General features: G+C 47.2%; 4 protein-coding genes across 10 annotated transcripts in view; 1 reads left to right on the top strand and 3 right to left on the bottom strand.

The window, feature by feature from the left end:
- LOC135432042 (pre-mRNA-splicing factor Syf2) overlaps nucleotides 1-14,614 on the bottom strand; it is a 116,686-nt gene that overhangs the window by 92,024 nt on the left and 10,048 nt on the right. The gene's annotated exons all lie outside the window — the stretch shown is intronic.
- Nucleotides 15-2,925, bottom strand: PIG-N (Phosphatidylinositol glycan anchor biosynthesis class N). The gene is made up of 2 exons (XM_064687966.1): nucleotides 2,081-2,925; nucleotides 15-2,022 (listed from the first exon to the last, which is right to left on the bottom strand). The coding sequence occupies exons 1-2, from the start codon at nucleotides 2,856-2,858 to the stop codon at nucleotides 131-133; spliced, it is 2,670 nt and encodes an 889-aa protein (XP_064544036.1). The 5' UTR covers nucleotides 2,859-2,925; the 3' UTR covers nucleotides 15-130.
- LOC135432040 (protein MTO1 homolog, mitochondrial) lies at nucleotides 3,142-5,494 on the top strand. The gene has a single exon (XM_064687498.1). It carries the CDS (start codon nucleotides 3,391-3,393, stop codon nucleotides 5,389-5,391), a length of 2,001 nt encoding a protein of 666 aa, XP_064543568.1. The 5' UTR covers nucleotides 3,142-3,390; the 3' UTR covers nucleotides 5,392-5,494.
- Nucleotides 5,874-14,614, bottom strand: part of px (plexus) — a 98,745-nt gene continuing 90,004 nt past the window's right edge. For 5 of the 7 annotated variants that reach the window (XM_064687489.1, XM_064687492.1, XM_064687493.1 and 2 more), the window contains 2 exons: nucleotides 11,560-12,384; nucleotides 8,591-10,966 (listed from right to left, as the gene is read on the bottom strand). In XM_064687489.1, coding sequence (XP_064543559.1) covers nucleotides 8,940-10,966; nucleotides 11,560-12,384 — 2,852 coding nt within the window. In that variant the 3' untranslated portion in view covers nucleotides 8,591-8,939. Of the gene's footprint in view, nucleotides 8,324-8,590; nucleotides 10,967-11,559; nucleotides 12,385-14,614 lie in introns of those variants that run through there. The other 2 variants (XM_064687490.1, XM_064687491.1) reach the window with 2 other exon arrangements.

Raw genomic sequence — 14,614 nt, 5'->3', positions numbered from 1 at the left:
TTAGGTGAGCCCTATTCCGAAAATATCTGTTTAATATAACATATATATAGATATATAGCTAGGTATATACCAAGAAACAACAATAATTTACATAATTCCTATTGATATTGATGTTAACTCTTGAATGGATTTAGTGAAGTTTGGACAGAACATGATCGCAGTTGGCCAGTCGAAGTAGGATTTTGGAGGCATAGGCAAGAAGCAGCATCACCAACGTGGTAACCTCCATGATAACGAAATGCGATATAGATGAGCCTATTTCCAGCCAGGAGCCGGTATTGCGCACAAGAAAAAGGAAGTTTAATCCAATGATGTCGCAGATAATTAGCAGACATATGAAGATTTGTCGTTCCTGCTGACGAGCGTACTCGCTGTGGGTGTACACAATGGAAAGATTTATCACTATGGGCAGCACGAGCTTGAGCAGCACCAGCGACATGATCACGAATGGCGCAAAGTGGCTAAGAAAGCAGCGTGCAATGTTTGGATCAAAAGAGCTGATCGATGCAATGTTTCCACTGCCAAAGAGAGAGAAGAATGTGTACAGCAAAAGGGTAAAGGCTATACGTAAAGATGACTGCAGGCTGTTCTGCTGATGCTGCAATGGCTCTTTGTGTGCACGTTGGGCGGTCAGCGCCATAGCCAATTCCATTGTCAGCAGCTGCACGAACAAAGACTCATAAGAGGTGCACATCAGCGTGTATAGTGCCCCCAGATTGTAGCAAATCTGCGCTAGGCGCACTTCCAGGACCGTCTCCTTGCTTAGCTGTATGGACACGAATGCATACACCAGATACAACCAACTGACAATTTTCAGTGGCAGCGGTACGGCGATCTGGTGACTATGCAAATACACGCAGACCGCTGTATTTACTAAAATAAGAGAATTGCAACATTTGGTGTGCCTGCTGTAGCTTCCACCCTCTTTGCTTAAGAACGCACGCAGCAGTAGAAGCACAATACCAGCCAGCAGCAAATAACAGTTCTGGTAACCCACTGAGGGCGGCAGCAGTGGAAAGCAGGCAAGTGTTATTACTAACAGAAACCATAGGTAAAATTCCGCTGTGTTGGGCTTAAATGTGCGCCAGTTGCTGTAACATGCAAAAGCAAAAAAGCAAAGGGAAATCAGGCGACGCTCAAAGAATGTGAAGACTAGCAGCTCGGCGCAAGCAATGAGCAGCAGCAGTTGTGCAGCGGAGGCCTGCCCTTGACGAGCAACTGTTGGTTGGGCATAAGCCCTTACGTCGACGGCGCTGCTGTTGTTGTCTGTGGCTTGCCGTAGGGCCAACATCCAGACGGGTAAGGGCAGGAGCAAGTAAAAGCTTACGGAGAGTGGAACACGTTGTGCTACTAAGAAGCCGATCAGAAGCACAGCTGCGAAACATAGGCCAAGAATGATCCTGGATGCGTGACTATTCACAGTCGATGCGACTTTTTTGGGTGCTGCTTCTTGAGTTAGTAGGCGATATAAATAATAAATCCAGCCCAAAAAGGTGGCCGTTGTGCATATTAAAAGCGCATTGCAGTAGTAACCGTGGTAGTAATCGATTCCCTGTAGTGCCAGTTGCATTATAGTTTCACTGTGTGTCAGCGAGTTCTCAAATTCCTTCAGCTGTAGCTCTTCAGCAGTAGAAGATATATACGAATCCATCACTTTAGATGTCAGTTTGTCGAAACTATTCAAAAGTGGCGCAAAGAGGCCACGCTTGTGCTGCTCCTGCAGATTTACGTATTGGGCCAGAAGCTGCAGTGCGTTGCTGTGGGCTGCCATTGCCTCGTAACGGTCTCCAGCACTCATGAAGCCATATGGCAATATGCCGAAATTGTTCATAGGCGGTGGGAGACCAATTAAAGCAGACATCAATGGTGTTAATTGCGCCTGTTCCAGTTGGCGCAGCGGCAATTCCAATCCACCATCGTTGACTTCAAAGTTGATGCCCGTGTAAGTTCTTTCCGCAACACCAGCTCCCCAGAGCATAAACGGTGTTTCTGTTTCATGTTGAGCGCCAGAACCGTGAGAGCCTAATAAATTAAAGGCGTACAAGTATTTTACATTAAACCAATTGAATTATTTATTTACCTGAATCCGTCATGCCGTGATCTGATGTGAGCAAATATGCCGTTCGCTGATCGGGAAAGGTCTTTTCAAATAGCTTGTAAATCTCCCAAACTCCACGCTCTGTGAACTTGAGGTTCTCAAGAAAAAGTGGGGTACCCGGCTTGTGCACATGGCCGGCTGTATCTAAGCCTAGCAGGTGTAGAAAAAACACTACCCTTTTGGCGTTCTGTAACTCCTTCTGCTTCCGTTGCAGCAGCAAGCGCACCCTGTCAAACACCCACTCGTCTTGTTTGTAGGTCTTGTGCTGGCCTGAGAAGTCCAGGTCATGATTATAGGCATCAAAATGCATTGGGCGGCCGCTATCGGCAAGCTTTTCGAATATGTGTAGAACATCCTGGGCACCCCACGCGTACGTTTGGTCACTGCGGTTGAACAACGTGTCGAACTCAATGGGGTTCTCTTTCCAGCCCTTTGTAACCGCCGAAGGGTCCTCGTACAGTCCAGCTATCAGCGCTATATGTCCGGGACGTGACTCTGTAGGGACACGGGTGCGCGATATGCCGACTATTCCTTCCTCCATAAATATTTCGCGTAAGTGCGGCACATGATTACATTTGTTGGCGAAGAATGATTCCGCCCGCAGTCCATCGGTGACTATCAGAACCAAGCGGTCCGCAGGCGGCTGAGCTTTCAGATTTTGCTGCGGCTGCAGTCCTTCTATAACAGGCGACCGAAAGTATATTACGAATATGGATCCCAGCAGCAACAAATGCACCAGCAAAGCATAAATTATCCACATTGCCGCATCTAAATCAAAACACTGACATCAGCTGTTGACAATTTGTTTTGGTATCGAGTATATTTCATCTGAGTATAGAACTATCGAATTTATCGATAGGCGTATCTAAAATACTTTGTCACGATGAGCAATATTTTCAAACAAAAATACCACAAACGTTCTCACTGGTTTTAAGCACTTAAGTAAAATGAATGAATTTTTACTCTATCATGTTTGAATGAAATTCATAAATTTAATTAAGGAACGTCTAAAATAATTTAAAAAACGTAGACTCACTGACAAAACAACGTAAGGGATAATGAATAATAAAAGTTTATAGCATGAGCATTATCAGTTATATTTATTCAAGTAGGGATTTGCAAGAATGATAAACAAAATATAGTTTAAAGGATCAGTAATAATAAGACTTTTACACGACAAACAAAACGGGATTGATTTATAAAGGTATCGAGCCAGCAAGAAGAACTATGGGAATAGTAGCTTTAAATTACAGAAGTAACTTAACACAATATCCAACACTAGTTTCTTGCTGATGCTAATAATGCAGCAGCTGCGTTATTGCGTGAGCCGAGGATGGGCATGGAACCGACTGTACTCCTCACAGGCTAAAGGAGATATTTATGATGTAGTTGTCATTGGAGGCGGGCATGCCGGTACAGAGGCGTGTGCAGCTGCTGCCCGCATGGGCGCTCGCACATTGTTGCTTACCCATAAACTGGACACAATTGGTGAGATGTCGTGCAATCCGTCTTTCGGTGGCATTGGAAAGGGGCATCTTATGCGTGAAGTGGACGCCCTAGACGGTGTTTGTGCCCGTTGCTGTGATGTTTCAGGTGTGCACTACAAAGTGCTAAATAAGCGCCGCGGACCGGCAGTGTGGGGACCAAGAGCACAGATTGACCGCCAGCTATACAAGCGGGCGGTGCAGCAGGAGTTGTTTAACACCCCAAACCTGCAGATCCGTGCAGCGGCCGTGGATAATCTTCAAATCGATGCGGATGAATCCGCCAACGGTGGCGCGCGCTGTAATGGAGTACTTTTAAACAACGGAGAGCTGGTTCAGAGTCGATCGGTGGTGCTCACAACAGGTACTTTTCTGCGCGCACACATTAACATCGGGCTAGAAGTAAAAGAGGCAGGTCGCATTGGGGATAAGCCCGCCAAGGCGCTCGGCGAGGCTCTGAACAGACTGGGCTTTCGCATGGGTCGCCTGAAGACTGGAACACCGCCGCGTATTGCTAAGAATAGCGTGGACTTTTCCAAATTAGAGAAGCACGATGCCGACGATCCGCCAACGCCGTTCTCGTTTCTAAATAAGAATGTTTGGCTGTCCGCCTCGGAACAGCTACCTTGTTATCTGACTTACACGACGCCACGTGTCAATGACATTGTGCGTGATAATCTGCACGTCAATCGGCATGTCACAGAGGAGGTTACGGGACCGCGCTATTGTCCTTCGATTGAGTCGAAGGTGTTGCGATTCGGAGCCAGGGTTCACCAGGTTTGGCTAGAACCAGAGGGTTTTGACAGCCCGCTATGTTATCCGCAGGGTATATCGTGCACCCTGCCGCACGCTCAGCAGGTCGAACTGGTGCATGCCATTAAAGGCCTGGAGCAAGCTGAGGTGGTACAGCCGGGTTACGGCGTAGAGTACGATTTCATTGATCCTCGCGAGCTATATCCGACGCTGGAAACGAAGCGCGTGTCGGGCCTTTTCTTCGCCGGTCAGTTGAATGGCACCACAGGTTACGAAGAGGCTGCAGCCCAGGGAATCATAGCAGGTGCGAATGCTGCGGGTAAAACTCTGCACCAGGATGGCCGCCAGCTAAACATTAGCCGTACTGAAGGCTACATTGGCGTACTAATCGACGACCTCACCTCACTGGGCACCAACGAACCGTATCGCATGTTCACCAGTCGAGCCGAGTTCCGACTATCTCTGCGGCCAGATAACGCCGACATGCGTCTAACGCAGAAGGGCTACCAATTTGGACTGGTCAGTGAGCAGCGCTACCGGCACTTTCAGCAGACGGAGCACAAGCTTAAGACCGGCATAGAGGCCCTGAGGGGCTTGCAGAAGCACAGCAATTTCTGGCGACAAGCACTGGGCCTGCCACAAGCCAAGGCTTCTATACAGAAGTCTGCATTCGACATGCTTGCCGTGCCAGCGGACAACATAACGGTTAACCAGCTTATAGATCTGTGTCCAAGCGAGCTAAGCTGGCTACGGGACGACAACGACTTGGCTACAAGACTGAAGATAGAAGCACTCTATTCGTTCTTTGTGGATGAACAACAGCGTGACGTGGATGATGTACGACGGGAGGAGAGCTTGTGCATTCCCGCCGACATCGACTATTTCTCCAAATCTCTGAGCTTGTCCAATGAGGAGCGACAAAAACTGACCCTTATACAGCCACAAACGATTGCCGCAGCCAGCCGCATCCAGGGAGTAACGCCGTCGACAATCCTGCGAATATTAAAGTACGTGAAGAAGGCGGATATCTTACGCGCATCACATCATAGTTCATAAGGCAATCCCTATTATGGGCACTCGTTTTTAAGTTTGATAAATGTTGTTATTATATTTGGAATACTTTTTCGAATATAGGTACCTTTACCAAAGTTGAAACTAATTGCTTTATTTCAGTACCTTATGTCTAAACTGTGTATGAAGGTGAAAAAAAACTTTTAAAAGGGTTAATTATTACGTAAGAGGCAGCTTTCTCGTTTCTGCTCCAATTGGGATGGAAATCAATAAATATTGATCACTATAAAAGCAGGAAATGAGGAACATCTTGAGCTAACCCTAACAGGGTAGAGCTATCTACATCCTGCAGGCGCTCCATACCAGGCACGATTATAGCCGCGGGTTTGAGAGTCGTTTTAGTCTCCGGGTTTGACGAAACGGAGAATTTCCACTACGGAAGTTAGGGATATTAAGACCTCGCTTAATAATATTATTTATAAATTATTTATTTACCTTTCGGTTTGGCTTTGAACAAAAAGACATGATTATAATCTCTTACGTACAGTTTATTCAATAAAATCATAAATGCCTTAAGTAAAGTTGCACAAGATTGTTATAATTTGTTGGATGTGTCAGGCTCTTGTTGCTTGCCACACGTTTGAGATAATTTGTAGTTATTGGATGTGTTGGTTGTTGCACGTTACTGTTATGATCATACATTCAACTGTTGCTCAAAATATGCTGCTCGATGATCTCTATTTGGAATTGTTGGTTAGCTTAAAAATTATGTTTTACACTTTGTATTCTGTTTTACACACACAACGAAGATTGAGGGAGAAATACGTTTAATTTATGTATTTTGTTAAGGTTTGTATTTGAAACTATTATGCGTTATTTATTTGCATTCGCATTTTGTGGATTAAGTTTACATATATTTATGCGCACCATTTCATATCCGTTGTAGCCGCATGCATTGTATTATCCAAGAACTATTACGATTCCACTAGCTTACAAATTTAGACAAATATTACGATCAACAGTTTCTGATAGTTGTTTTATTTATTTTTTTTTAAAACTGCCGCTCAAAATGTGATTAATAATTTCTATTGTTTTATTTTTCAAGTGTATAATTTCTTTTGCTCATATGAAGTTGCATACTATATAGGAAACTGACTTTAAGGACTGATCAAATCGAATCGTAGCGGCAATTTTAAATGCAAAACAAGTATCAGATTCCATAGACCGGAAGTCTGGTAAACTAGTGTTTTTAATAAAATTATTTTCACTTTCAGTTTAACTGATACCTTCATACCCACATCTTAGTTTGATTTAAGTTCTTTTTATAGAGTTGTTTCAATAAGGAAAAGAAAACATGGATTTGCATATGTCTGAATTGGCATGAAAATGCATATTCGGAAAAAGTTTTGCATGCACTCGTAAAGTCCATTTCCAAAAGATCGCTGCGACAATGAGTTATATTTGATTTTTAGATATTAGCGCTCCAAATAGTTAGCTGACGTTCGAATGCTATAACTTGTCAAGTTATCTTTTTGTTTGTTTTCTTTTATAATATCACAGATTGCTCGAGATTTGTATGCTTAAAAAAATAAATTAAATCTTTATTTTAGGCAATCTCAAACACAAGTACGTTTGGGTGCGAATTGTGAGTAAAGAGCTGAGAGTGTAAACTAAAACTGGACAAATAGTGAATACCTAGAGGTCTTCAATATCTTACTCGGATGTCAGGTATTAGCTACTTAATATGTATGCACCAATTAAGCATGAACATGAATTATAATGAGAATGAGAGCTTTGTTACAATATTATAATGCTTGGGTATGTTTAGGGCTTGCTTAGTTTCGAATATTTGCTAAGTAATTATTGGTTAGTCTGCATCTGTATCAATTATATTTAAGTGCCCAAATGGCAATACTATAAAAATTGTATAAAAACTAAAGGGAACATAATATAGAAATGCGCTTATAAGGGCCAAAAAGTTGCTCACATAAGTGTACGAAAAAAATTCGACAATTTCGAAAAATAATTTAAGCCTTTCGCGATTTTGTTAATCCATTCCAGATTATCCGTTTTGATTTATTTTTGTTTTACCTAAATTTCAGTTCCGTTTTATCCACCTTGTATTTGAGTTTAATTTACATAATACATATACATACATTATCTTTTTTGTTTTCGTTTTCTTTTTCTTTTTCGTACTCTCCAAATCACAATTATTAGCAATTTAAGAATAAAATACAACTATTCAGTATGAATGTTTCGTTTCCTTTTCTTTTTTTTTTTGTATATATAAATTTCTTACGAGCTTTTTAATCTAAATTGTACAACTATCTTTAAATCGCACGGGTTGTGTTCAGAGGGCGACTTTCCATACGCACGCAAACTACATTCAGAGGTTCTTTGAATTAGACAGAGTAAGTACATGCCTAAAATTCTTATTGTTTTAATGCGATATAATTCAATTGAGTATCTCACAATATTTATATTTGTATTTATACAATATTAACTTTACATTTCATGCAATTGTAGTTGACATTTACACGAATTCCAAACCCAACATCTGCATGGATGTATTCGAGTTGTGGAATTGTGTTGAACTTTGGATAAACATTAGATTGTAACACCGAGAACAAACAAATATGTGATATCTGCTAAGGGGATTTACATGATAGGTATGCATATTTATGTACGTTTATATGGCGGCTTATGTCCCTCATGACCAATAGTTAATTCTAAACCGGACCATAATGCGCCGACTATCTTTTTTTTGGCGAGCGGCTTCCCTAAAGCTTTAGAAACTCGTCGAGCATCCGCTTGCGCTGTTGATGAAGTGCCCGTTCCGACAGAAGATACATCCCAATATCGCCAAAGTTTTTCATTAGTTAGTTGTTCGAGTTGCTGAACAGTTGGTGTCATAAGGCTGTTGCCTCCTCGGCGGTATTGCTGCGACCAAGTGCCTGCGCCGCACCTTTGTTGTCTTCTAAAACAAACAAAATACATTTTTATTAAAACTATATAAATCTTACAGGGATTATATGAATATTAATCTTATTGAGAAGTCAACATTAATATATTTTCAGTAGTTCGCATTTTCCTAGGGTTTTCCTACTACGGATGTAGATATACAGATGGAAAGCCGGACATTGCTATATCACCTCGGATATTTAGACAGTACAAGGGTAAAAAACTGATCTGAAAACAACAGAAAATTTAAGGCCAAGAAATTGAAATGATAAGAGAACATGAATTATAAACAAAATGATTTATTTGGGCAACTCTAAGCAAACATTTGACAATTAAATAAAAAGAAATCATAATAGATAATAAGTATGTAATAATAATGTTAATAATAAGCATGTATTTAAAAAAAAACACGGTAATTGTTTTCCACCTAGGCGATGATGAGGATGATGCAATACGTTACAAATTATTGTATACTCTCGTTTATAAATAGGCATTTGGATTAACGGCTAAGTTGAAGGTAGATGTTAACTAGTTTCGATCTCTCGAGCTACTCCCCGAAATTCTGTCGACTTTACACAACTGTTGCAGTAGCTGAATGAAGACACCTTGTGTTTCCCCTTGATTAGGTAGGATCATCTGGATGCTTCGGCAATGGGCGTGGCACTTGTGGAGACCTCGTCAGCAGCAGGCGCTGCTGCTGGCTGCGCAATATTCGCGCTGCCGCTGTTGGTGCTGCTGCTGACCACCGGCGGGGAGTTGCTGCCACTTGTGGTGGACGTGACTGCGCTGCCGCCGGACACGCATGTCGCGTCGTCCGGCGAGAGCTTGGCTCGCTGTGGTGGGTCTGGCTGCTCTGACTGCTCCTGCTTGGTGGCCGGCGGCGTACAGGCAGCCAGAACCTTTGGACAGACCTCCGCAGTGCTATTACCTTGTGGGCCGCCGGTTGCCGCTCCAGCTCCAGCTCCGGCTGCCGAGCTACTCGAGTTGTTGGTGTTGGTGTTCGCGTTGCTGCTGCTGTTGTTGTTGTCCGTATTGGGCGGACTGGCGCTGCGGCGCGACGAGTTCTCCGGCGAGCTGTCTGGCAGCAGCGTCTTTTCCTGGCTGGCGCTGGCACTCGGCGTTGCCGGCTTCTTCTCGAGAGCCACAGGCGGTGTGGCGCTCTGCAGTGCGTCCTCCTTGACGGCAGTCTGCGGAGTTTGCGCCTCCTTGCCGTCCGTCGGACCGTTGGACTCAATCCCGTTCAGCTCATGTGCAGCGGATGTGCTGTTGCTGGCGCTCGACTGCGCCTGGTTGCTCGAGTTTGAGTTGGAGCCGGTCAGGTCCAGCGTAGTTGGCTCGTGTGTGTGTGGACCCGTTGCCGTTCCGCCCGACTTCTCTAGCAGCACCGACTGTTGCTGGGCGGCCGCTGCGACGACAGCCGCAATATGGTGGCGCATGGCGTGTGGGCTGTTGGCGGCGCGGGATCCTCCATTGGGCGCCGAGCCGAGTGGCGGCGTAATCTTGGGCGACGTCGGATGAGCTGCGGCGCTTATGGGCTGCTGATGGGCGGCGACGGGCGTCAAGCCGCTGGCAGCCGCCGCTGCGTGTATGGCCGCCAGGTGGCCGTGGTGGTAGTAGTGGCTCATGGTCGGAATGTGCGAGCTGGCCGTGGGCGTGGACGTCGTTTGAGCCATGCTGCTGGTAGCCACCGTTAGGTTAAGGCTGCTGTGCGGCGACGATGACGCCGCCGCCGTGCTACTAGCCACTCCGGGACTGGGGCCCGCCGATGAGCTGGCCACGGAGTGCGGCGGCAGCTGGTGCACGGCATGGTGCGGCGAGAGGTGTGCGTGACTCAAATTGAGGCTGTGCGGATGCGGGCCCAGGCCCAGCGCAGCGGCTGCCGAAAAGCCGGGATGTGTCAGGCCGGCCGCCCCGGGATGCCCGGCTAGGCCCATGGCTGCCTGCTGCAGATGATGCTGCAGATTGGTTGGCCCGTGTCCAGGCAACGAGGGCATGCCGGGCATGCCCAAGTTGAGCCCCATAGGGCTCTGGCGCTGCGCATTGGCCGCCGCCGCGTGATAGTGCGACATGCTGGAGAGACTGTGCAGGCCGCCGGGCGGGCCGCGCAGGCCCAGACTGATGTGCGGTATCATGGAGCCGAGCAGGTTGCGGTTGAGCGGCGCGTACAGCTGGTTGGAGTAGTGATGCGAAACATTGAGCATCTGCTGACGTTCCCGCTCTCTGGCCTCGCGCTCCTCCTCGCGCATTTTGCGCTCGCGTGCCTCCTTCTCCTTCTGTTCCTTCTCGCGCTGCTCCTTTTCGCGCTGCTCACGTTCCCGTTCGCGCTGTTCGCGCTCTCTTTCGCGCTGTTCCTTTTCACGCTGTTCGCGCAGTTCACGTTCCTTTTCGCGCTGCATTTCACGCTCGCGCTCCTCTTCGCGCGCCAGGCGCGCCCGGTGCTCCTCCTCCAGCTTGATTCTGTCGTGCATTGCCGGCGAAATGCCCAGAGCTGCGCCCGGCATCATCGAGTACAGATGCGAATAGGGCGATGCCATCGGCGGATACAGCGCAGCCGCGTGCGGATGCGTGTGATGACCGCTAGCCGCCCGGAACAGCTGGTAGCGATGCTCCAAGTACAGCGGATCCGAGTAGGGCAGACCCGCCGCCGGATTCAGAAATGCTGTTAAAATAGAAATCGATTAGTTATTATTTGTCATAAGTCATTAGTTGTCATTAGTCATTAGTAATGAATGCATTATTTATCAGTGAAACTAAAAAATTCCCCGATTGCATTAAACCGATAAGAAATCGATATCGATAATCCTTTTAGCCAGAGACAACAAATTTATTATATAGACTCTCGTAGACAAATCCAGCTAATGCAACCTTTTGTATACCGCCCCCTCACCAAAAAATTGAATAAGGCTCTAAAAAGTTCATAAAGATCGGACTATAAGCACCGAGCTTATTCAATAATACATTTTTCAAAATGTGGAGCTAAGGGAAGAAGAATCGCAATGCAAACATTTTGACTCTAGTCAAATATTGATTGGATATTGGAAATAAAAGGGTTTATTTTAGTCTACAAATTATAATGGAAAACTTATATTTCTGAGAAATCCTATTTAAATTTTAAAAATCAGTCGATTAAACATTGTTTTCATATATCTTCGGTCGTGACTAGCCTGACCTATGACCTATACATCTCCCATTAGTTTCATAAGTTTCAAGTTTCGAGTTGTGTAGAGGGATTGGATTTCTGGTCCTGCTTACCTGCTGGGGGAATGCCGGGCAGGCCGGCAAAGTGCGAGTAGGCCTCCAGGGGGAAGGCGCCTGCCGGATGCATGAGCCGCTCATCGGATCTGTAGGGCTGAAAGCCACTGCGCGCCAGCAGCTCCGGCTGCATGGCTGCCGCCTGCGGCGTATGACTGAGCCGTGCCATTTTCTCTGGCGGCTGTGGCGAAGGCGGCGAACGTTTCTTGTTGGCAGCGTGGCGATCCTCGACAGCGACGCCGCCAGACGAAACCCCACCGCGTCCGGCCACCGAGTTGAGCGCCACAGGTCCGGGTCCGGAGTTGGGCGGTGGCTGGGCAGCGGATGTGGGCACGTTGCGCTCTCGGGCTACCGTGTTGGCGTCATCCTCCTCCTTGATGTCCGCCTGCTTGGCCAGCGTGCGCAGCGCAGCTGCAAAAGAGCCGCGTGCGCTGGCCGCTGATGCTGCATTGATGGCGCCTGGAGGCACGCCCACGCCCGCCAGCTGTTGCTGCACAGCCGCGGCGACTGCCTGTTGATGCGCCTGATGCTGCTGCTGCTGCTGCTGGTGCTGCTGCTGCTGCTGTTGATGCTGCTGCTGTTGATGCTGCTGCTGTTGATGCTGCTGCTGCTGTTGATGTTGCTGTTGGGGTGACTGGGCGCCAATATGGTTAGTGGGCAGGGCGTGGTTCAGCAGTCCGCTGTTCGACGTGGGCGGCGCCGGGCTATTCGCAACGGACGCCCCTGGAACGCTGCTAGAGTTCGGCGGTGTCTGCAGATGGTGCGGCACGGGTATGTGGGGCGCCGGGCTGGTAGCCGGTCGCTTCTGTCCAGCCTTGGGCGGCACTGCAAATGGAGAATTACAAAAAAAGGAAAGGTAAGTTAGTTTCCGGCAATCATTTGTTTATTCCAACAGCTGGCTAATCTTCTAGTTGATATAGATTATGTTGAGCAGGTTTCAAGTACACTAACCAACTGCCCCCAGACAGATTTTCATTATTGCTCCCCTCTGTAGAGAGATCCCCCAGAGAGGCCTGAAGGAATGTGTGAATATCCTGTGCTAATAACTGATTGACGTCGCTCCGCTTGCAGCTGGGACTCGAAAATTGCGCTTACGCCTCGATGCACTTGATATGGGCCCCGGGAACGGCAGAGCTGAGCCGTGCGAGGACTTTGGCCATCGCCGGGATACCAAAATGCAAATGCGAAGTCCTGAAACTTGAATTTCGGACACGGACATGGACATGGACATGGACATGGGCTCCCATCCAATGCAGTTGCCAGCGTTCTTTTGAGAACCTCTGTTCACGGCGCAAATTGCACGCCCAACGAGTTTATCGATTCTTGTTGCTCGTTTCGTTGGGGCCAAATTGCTTTCAGATATGACAACCACGCCCCGTTGCTCCGCCCCTTTCAGGTCAGCGACAGCAGCAACACAGGTGCTTTTCTGTGTCTCGACTCGCATTCAATGCCAGAATGGAATTTGCTGAGCTTGGCGACGCCGCCGACAATGAAAACCATTTGTCGCGTTCCCTCTGCAAAACGGCAACTGGATTTAATCATCATCATCATCATCTGGATCATTATCCTTGCTGGTCAGAATCTAATTGTCTTCAGTTTGTAAAGTGTACACAGTTCCTTTGTTCTTTGAGTACTCATTACCTGTATTTCCATTGAATATCAAGTAAGTATCAAAACGATTTCCTTCATTAAATAATTATAGCTTGCTGGCATAAGAAAGAAACTTTATAGTAAGGAGAAACATGGAAAGAATTCGATTTCCGACTCGAATCGACAAAAGTCTGGTGACCGAATCGTCGAAGTTTTCATTAAATGCACGAAATGCATTCAAGGATTTTTATGTGCGTGCCTCGCAAATGCAGCCGGGCGCAAAGCCTGCGCCTTCCTGCATCCCCCGGATGCAGATGCTGCTGGTTGTGGCGTTGCCATCCAACAGGGGAACAGCAACAACAGCAACAACAGCAACAAAAGTTGCCTAAGCTCCTGGCTGGATTGGTTGCGCTGGTTGCCACTCCACGCGCAAGGGGGGAGGACTGGGGCGGGCACGGGCACGGGCTCTACTCTGGGTAGGCAAATTTACCGATGGGCAGGAGGAGCAGGAGGGTCGCGGCGGGAGCAAGGGATGATGCACGAGGCATGTGCTGCATGTGTATTTACCAAACTAAACCGAAATAATGCCCGAAACTGCTGCAGCAACAACAACAACAACAGCAACAACAGCAGCAACAACCCATTCTCGGCAACAACAATAAAATGCCAACGACTGCAAAAGCGACTGAGTCCCGATCCGTGCCCCTGCCCCCTTCCCTGTTCCAGTCCGTGTCCGTGTCCGTGGCCGTTGCGGGGCTCACAAACCAAACAAAGGCGCCTCCGCCGATTCCGATGCCAATGCCGCCGTATTTGCCAGTTTGCCTAACTGCGTGTGGGTCGACCTGGGATCTGGGCGCTATGAGCTGGCTGCCATTTGAATCTGGGTGGGGCAGCCAGCAGATTCTCGGCTCGGCTCTGCTCTGCTCTGCTCTCGGTGCTCCTGTTTGCCATGAAATGCCTGTTTGTTTGCATGGGTTTTGTGTACTTCAACATGGCCGACGCTGTAGTCCCTCGACATTCCCTCCCTCCCACTCCCCATGGCCAACCCCATCAGCCTTGGTGCCCAGCTCTGGTTTCGCATTGAGCGGCGATTTGCAAGCATCAGCGATATTTGCCGAATTTAATCAGAACACCAACAGGCGAGTGGCCCGGCTTGACGCAACGTGCCTCAACTCCGCTCAACTCGACCCAACTCGCCTCGACTCCTAGAGGCTGAATTCCACGCCGTTCCATCAATATTTTGCCAACATTTTTGGCCGTTTTTTTGTCAGCGTCAACTATTTGCGTTATTTGACAAACCCATATAGACCTGAGATGACAGAATTCACCATTTTTTTGTGGGATATGCAATCGTTTGTCCTTAGTCTGGACGTCACATATCCAAGGTTCCAGGCAAAAAATGTACCTCTGATAAGACCTATAATCCATACGAATGTATGGGTATTCAATAATATATAGTAATATA

Source organism: Drosophila montana, unplaced genomic scaffold (genome assembly GCF_035044405.1).
Source record: "Drosophila montana isolate Dmon_TW-CO22-7 unplaced genomic scaffold, ASM3504440v1 contig_3200_1, whole genome shotgun sequence".
NCBI lineage: Eukaryota > Metazoa > Arthropoda > Insecta > Diptera > Drosophilidae > Drosophila > Drosophila montana.
The sequence above is the reverse complement of the archived record's forward strand: the minus strand, read 5'-3'. Positions and strand labels throughout refer to the sequence as shown.

Bases quoted from the DNA above. Each gene is read 5' to 3' on its own strand.
- PIG-N (XM_064687966.1), bottom strand. From the start codon at position 2,858: ATGTGGATAATTTATGCTTTGCTGGTGCATTTGTTGCTGCTGGGATCC. The intron at 2,023-2,080 runs GTAAATAAATAA...TTAATTTATTAG, and splicing joins TCACGGCATGACGGATTCAG to GCTCTCACGGTTCTGGCGCT.
- LOC135432040 (XM_064687498.1), top strand. From the start codon at position 3,391: ATGCTAATAATGCAGCAGCTGCGTTATTGCGTGAGCCGAGGATGGGCA.